Here is a 7,250-nt window from a genome sequence, read left to right as displayed (position 1 = left end):
AGAAAAGCCCTCTTGCAAGGTCTTGAAGGACGAATCCGGAAGTAGTTCGCAGCCGGAGATGACGAATCAAGGAACGGTGTTTACGTACGACCTTGAAGCGGTACGTCAACAGTTTGGCAACTTTGTGATTCAACAATCACTTCCTTTCAACCACTTCGACAACCCTCAATTCACGCAGATGATGCAAAAGTATGTTCAACCACGCTACCAACACGTAAGTCGTTCGACCCTTAGAAGAGATATGCTTAAAGCATGGAAAGACGCTAAATCCGAACTAATTTCATACTTTTCAAACTTACAAACTGGTGTGAACTTAACAACGGATGTGTGGTCGGTACCTAATGGTTCGCCCGACTCATACATTTGTGTGACGGCTCATTGGGTTGACCCCCGGTCGTGGCAAATGATGAAACGAACCGTTGCGTTTCAATTGTTTGATTACCCGCACACGGGTAGAAATATTTTTAAACTCTTGGATAAAGTCATTCGACAATACAAGATTGAAGATAAAATCTTTTCAATATCGTTTGATAACGCGTCCAACAATACGGCCGCGGTTGGCCATTTAAAATTAAAGTATAAACCTATTTGTGATGGAGCGTTTTTTCATAGCCGATGCATTGCACATATTATCAACTTGGCCGTGCAAGATGGGTTAAACGTGATCGAAACGCAAAGAAACAATTTTAAAAGAATGTTACGAGATGTTTTTAGCAACAATAAAACATTTTCAAGATACAAAAAATTTTGTGATGAAGCTAATTGTCAATGGTTGGGGCCCAATTGGGATTGTCCAACAAGATGGAACTCGACTTGTGATATGTTTGAGAAAGCCATCCAACAAAAAGAATCACTAGTTGCGTTTCATCAAATAATGTCAAGTAGGGGTAAATGTGCACCGTACGATCCTAGAAACTGGTTATTGATTGAGATCGTTACGGAGGTTCTTCAAATTTTTAAATCTTGCACAACTAGTTTATCCGGGGTTTACTATCCAACAAGCCCCATTGCTTTACCAAAAATTGCTGTCATGTGCACAAAGTTGACTGAAATTCATTGTAGGGGTGCACCTTATTTTGATATGGGTGCAAAAATGAAAGAAAAATTTATAAAATATTTTCAACAACTACCCGCTGTTTTGACCTGTGCGGCTGCGTTAAACCCTTGCATCAATGTTGGTGGTGTTGAAGCTTTAATAGAAAAAATTTGTGATGAGCTAGGGTTAAACGACGATCAAAACCCCTATCATAGCCAAACTTTAAAGAATGATTTCAACACCACATTGGCAAACATGTATGATGTTTACCTTACAAAACACGGGTCGTCTTCCCAAATTCATGACTCGTTAAGAGCTGTTGCCCAATCCCAATCCCAAACCGACCTTGAAATGGGGATGTACTACATGATTTGGGAAGACGCCGGTAAACGTCAAAGGGTAAACACCCCAAGCAGTGAACTTGGAAGGTATGGTGGTACCAACTTTGTGAAACACATGACTCCGGATGAATTTAGAAGTCTTGATTTGCTGGCTTGGTGGAGAGGTAAGGAGGATGAGTTTCCGATCCTCGCCGCCATGGCCAAAGATTTACTAACGGTCCAAGCTTCCACGGTAGCTTCGGAGTCTGCTTTTTCTGTTTCTGGCAGGGTTATATCGATTAGGAGGACTCGACTCACTCCAGCAGCTGTAGAGATGTCGATTTGCTACAAGGATTACTTGGACTCTTTAGACAGGGCACAACATCAACGCTCACTCGAGGGGGAAATGGACTATGAGGCGGCCTTGTATGAAGACGAGGTCAATCAAGGACACATTCAACCAATGACCGATGAAGAAGCCGCGTACGACGATTACCTAAGGAATAGCTCGGGATCGGGGTAGCGAAGAAAATGAGTAACAAACATCAACTTGTTAATGTAATCGTGTCTAAGCATTCTTTAATGTTTGTATTTTTGAGTTACGAATATGCGATAACGATTTAATGTTTGTATTTTTAATGTAAAAGCTATAAATGAAAGTTATGTGTTTTTAATCTTCCAAGCAAAGAATGCTAACAACGAAACCCTAAACCCTAAACCCTAAACCCTAAAGCAAAAAAAAAAAAAAAAAAAAAAAAAAAAAAAAAAAAAAAAAAAAACCGGATAACCGGTTAGACCGGTTATTAAAAACCGGTTATAAAAAACCGGTTTAATAACCGGTTCTAACCGGTTTTTAAACCGGTCCAAACCGGTTTGGCCGGTTTGAGTTTTCACCATTAAAAACCGGTTAATAACCGGTCCGGTTATTAACCGAACCGGTTTTTTTCTGGATAAAAAAAACCGGTCCGGTTAATAACCGAACCGGTTTTTTCAAAAAAACCGATTTGTGCACCTCTAATTCCGGTAAAGAACAAAGAAAATCTCTAAAGCCAGGCCTTATCTCTTACAAGAGGTGAACTGGAGCCTCAAATCCTTTAAAACCAAGATTTTGCAGGCCAAAGTTTGCATCTTTTTTCCCACCCATCAAAATCTTGATATCATCACATTTTTACTCTAAATAATATTGTCTGCAAATATGTCTACTGTTTTGAATTGTACTCCTCTTACCTCATCCAGTTCTCCAACCAAACCAGGTACTACTATATCTCTGTATATATGTATGTATATGTGTATATATATTGTATGTATGTATATGTGGTGTTTGAATGTGGACAAGGGGTATTTAATATTGTTAATTCATATTGGTTATTTGACTATTAGTAACTCAAATAAGTTGTCAAGTTTAAAATTGCATATAACTAATCTTGTGACGGCACACACCTGCGGTATGGTTTTCTGGGCAACGGCGCAACACGCAAGTCAAACTCTAAATCCAACGTGGCCCGGTTAAGACAACATAACTTGGCTAGAGTGGCAGCACAATGACTATAAAGTGGCAGTTGGCGGTATGGTTTTCTGGGAACGCCCAAGCTAAACTTTGAAGCAAGTGTGGCCCGGTTAAGACACATAGTCTGCCAGAATGGGCCAACCAGACTCTCCAAATTTGGGGAGTGCGGTAGTGTTTAACACAAGGAAGTCGTTGTTCTAAAAAAATAAATTTTTTAGTGATGGTTTTAATCTTAGTTTAGTTTTTTTAGAAAGAAACAATTCATTTTAAAGAGAAGCTGTAATGAAAATGGCTAATTTTTAAGAATAAATGTAAAGTTGGTTAGTTTTAAACTAATTAGTATTTTTCTAATTTTGGAAGTGACAATAGAAAATGCATATCCAGACACATCCATATGTGTGTAAATGTTTGCTTTTGAGTAAGGTGTGAAGAAAACCGAAATAACTGAATTTTTAACCAAAACGAAATAACCGAACCCAATAAAAAACCAAAGTTTTGTTTTCTTTTTCTCTAAAAGAACAACTTTTTGGTTCGGTTTCTATTCTGCTATCAACCAAAAAATAAGCCACTGGCTTAATGAACCGAAAAAAACCGATTTTAACTAGCTTATAAGAAATTAATAAATGTTGTAGCTAAGGAACTATAGGCCCAAATGTTAATAACCAGTTAATCATCAATTAACAAAATGATATAGGCCTAAATTAATTATTTGCATCATATTTTCGACCCAAAATTTTCAAGCCCAAATGTGAAACCAAAAAAAAATGAAACCGAACCCATTATGAAAACCGAAAATCGAAACCAAGCGATATTTCGGTTTTTGTTCATTTGAGCCCAAAACCGATCCATACGTGTCTTTTTGAGTGTGTTGGATGTGTGCGCGTGTGCTCGCGTAGTGGCGAAGCTTGGACTAAGACAACGGTGGGCCAGACTCAAAATGTATACAAAATTTCACAAACGGGGGGGGGGGGGGGGGGGGGGGGGGGCTCACATTTCGGGCGAAGACGGCTAAGTTTACACTACGCATAAAAAAATCGGACGAAAACGGGTAAATTTACATTCCTGCAAAAAAAAGGGGGGGTTAAGTAAACTTCGCCCCTGTGCGTGCGTGGGCACATTCCATAATTAACGAGTATTGTATAAGCATTTGTATGTAGTGTTGATAAGATATGGTGATAGAGAAAAAGAGAATGTTACATAACCATCTTACTAATCACATTTAAAGTAATATGTACACGTCATCATCATCATCATCATCGTACTCAGTATATCCCACCAATAGCAATGCTATGGTAAGGTCTGAGGAGGGTAAGATGTAGACAGTCTTACCTCTATCCCATAGGGATAGAGAGGCTGCTTCCGGTGAGACCCCCGGCTCGATAGTAGTTTTGCATCAAGCCTTGGACATAAGGCACATAGCACTCAATCATCAGGGACACCAGCTGATTGGTGCATGTGCCCTTGTCTTTCGGCTATCAACGCCACCACATGATGCCTGATTAACCTTCCGCCACTTTTAACGTTATTTTCACGAGATTAGTAAAATAACGTCAAAATTAGTGCACTTCCAAATGATGCTTGATTAACGCTATCAGGCACCACATGATGCCTGATTAACCTTTTAACGCTATCAGGCACCACACTTTTAACGCTATCAACGCCACCACATGATGCCTGATTAACCTTCCGCCACTTTTAACGTAATATGTACACGTGTTTATTTGATTACCCTCACCTCATCGGTGTATATGAGTAACTTTTGCATATATGTATGAAAAAAATTGTTTGTAAAAATGTTTTAGTGGGATGCAGCATTTGACTGATGATAATGTTGCAGGGCTCATTGGTGGAAACACTCCAAAAGTGACTTTCATCAACATTTCAACTAATCAGAAGTCAAAATCTGAAAGATTTCAAGCTTTGGAAGTTAATGTAAGACTTTTGTTCGGTCAAAATATACCGATACTTACGTTAAATTCACGCGCCTGCAAAATCTTGTTTACATTTCAATGTTTTACTGTTTCCACTTGAAAATTGATTGCTTTGTCTCCCATTAAAATTTTAAAACAGAATTTAGAAAATGCAGTTTTGTATTCCGGTTTTTGACTTTTGACTTTGACTTCTTTTATCAGGCTTCCTCCGATGGTGCAAAAACCAGCACATCCTCAAAAAGCTTGCTTTGCGACACTTGTGAAGGAAACGGTAAGCTAACAAGTTTGTTAAAGACCTCATATCAAGATTATATAAAGTTAACAATTTAAATTATACAAAATAGATGTTTGACTTTGAAAGTCAAGCTAGCTTACCTTGCATATCGATTTTCCGCACACGCTTTTAGTTTTCTAGCTCCAAACCTCCGTTAGACGGTCAACGTTTTTGTGTGGTTCGGTTTGATGACAACTTTATTCGTTACATATGAAATTGTCATCGAATTTTTACAATGAAAAACAACTTGTTTGACTCTTAAAAGTCAATAATAACATTTTTTCTCTTTTGTACAATATTAGGTAAACTACTATGTAAACAATGCCAAGGAACTGGAGTGAACTCAGAAGATCACTTCGGCGGAAGGTTCAAAGCCGGTGGATTGTGTTGGCTCTGCAGGTTTATTATTCTCATATTTATTAATATATTTTTTTAGTAAGAAAAAGGGTTAATATAAAAAAATAAAAAATAAAAAACATTATAATTTCTTATTTTTTTCACAAAAATGTCACTCAACGTAATTTTCACATGTTACAGACACTAAGCATGTCAAGGAAACACGAACCAGTCTCTCAACACAATTTTGCTATATTAAAAGTCTCTACATATTTTTCAAAAATATTTAAAATAGTGACTTGTTACTCATTAAATTGGTCAAAATAAGATTCTATAAAATTTTCGTTCAAAAAGATGAACGTCACTTTTATCATATCCTGACTAGTTTAAGGTGTAACACGTCATTATTTTTAAATAACTTTTCATTATTATATGCATTCTAGATAAATTTAAGGACTTTAATACAACAAATTTAGGTTGGGGGACTTCTTGTTTTTTGACAAGTTTAGGGACTTTTCAAGGAAAATAAGAAAATATGTTGGTTTTTTATGGTATATAAATGCATAATACTCGTGTGGTAAGACACAAGTATAATAAATGCTTCGTTGTGAACAAGTGTTGTTTTGCATGATATGTAGAGGTAAAAAGGAGGTTCTTTGTGGTGGTTGCAATGGAGCTGGATACGCGGGTGGATTCATGAGTACTGCCGATGAGTAGAAATATCTTGAAATAATGTTTGGTACGTCAAGCTTGTTTGTTGTTGTTGATTAGCAACTATAAACCGCCTCCATGTTACACCGCCCTAGCGGCGGTGTTCCTACTAAACATTGAGTATTTTGTTTTGATTTTGTGTTCAATCTCTAAAGTTGTGACATTGCATCTATAGATTGTACTTCTTGAGGCTAAACTCATATTGTTTCTTTTAAGTTGTTTGTGTGCTTGTTGGGCAAATTAAAAGTATAACTTTGGGTGTTACACAATGAGTATTTACTTATTTACCCTTTTAAAATTATAACTTATGTAAACTTCATTATTCAATATGATTCACATTAAAGCACCCAAAAGTTTAAAACAAACCGGGCTTGGCTTCGTACAATTGTGTGTGAGTTTAGAGGATCAGCGTACAGACTCTGACTCCATCAATAACTTGAGTAAATCTAAATTTTATATATTAAAATCGGGAATGGAACTACCACCCTTGTGGAGTTGTGATACTGGGTTAGAGATGTACAAAACGGTTTGGGACTAGGAACCGGAACCGGTTCCTAACCGGTTCCGGTATTCAAAACCCCCTTTTTAAACCGGTTCCAAGCTCGAACCGGTTAGGGAACCGAACCGGTTCTCCCACCCTCGGACCCCTAACCTATCTAACCGGTTCTTACCGGTTCCTAAACCGGTTCCTGTACGTTCCAACCGGTTACAGTGTAAAAAATTTTTTTTTTTTTCGTTTTTCGTTTGCGATTTGGATTCTAAACTACGATTCGTATTTGTATAGCATGAAAAATAAACAAAACAATTAACATAAAATTCATTTTATTTACTTTAAGAAGTTCAAAAAAAAAAAGGTTACATGTTTTAAAATCTTCAAAAAACAAACTAACAAAACATTAAACTTATAAATATAAAGTTGTGACATATTATTTCTAGAAAAGCCTTCTTGTTCGTCGTAATTATTGAGCGGCGACTTCTTCCTCGGAATTACTTGTAGAAATGCCTTCTTGTTCGTCGTGCACTCGAACATCAAGTTGTGTTTCATCTTCGAGAGTGGTTACGTGTTGAATACGATCGATTGAGTCCAAGTGATCCTTTAAGCAAATGCACATCTCCACCGACTCCGAATTTAGTC

At 37.2% G+C, this 7,250-nt stretch overlaps 1 protein-coding gene across 1 annotated transcript; it reads left to right on the top strand.

The window, feature by feature from the left end:
- The first annotated feature begins 2,446 nt into the window (after positions 1-2,446).
- On the top strand, positions 2,447-6,278 carry LOC143606778 (protein BUNDLE SHEATH DEFECTIVE 2, chloroplastic-like). The gene is made up of 5 exons (XM_077082432.1): positions 2,447-2,609; positions 4,701-4,795; positions 4,996-5,065; positions 5,371-5,467; positions 6,043-6,278. Exons 1-5 carry the CDS (start codon positions 2,552-2,554, stop codon positions 6,119-6,121), a joined length of 399 nt encoding a protein of 132 aa, XP_076938547.1. The 5' UTR covers positions 2,447-2,551; the 3' UTR covers positions 6,122-6,278.
- The last annotated feature ends 972 nt before the right edge of the window (positions 6,279-7,250 follow it).

Source organism: Bidens hawaiensis, unplaced genomic scaffold (genome assembly GCF_021521415.1).
Source record: "Bidens hawaiensis isolate Kalapana, Puna unplaced genomic scaffold, B.hawaiensis_p1.1 tig00077137_1, whole genome shotgun sequence".
In the NCBI taxonomy this organism is placed as follows: domain Eukaryota; kingdom Viridiplantae; phylum Streptophyta; class Magnoliopsida; order Asterales; family Asteraceae; genus Bidens; species Bidens hawaiensis.
Note: the sequence above shows the minus strand (reverse complement) of the source record. Positions and strands in the feature narration are given on the sequence as shown.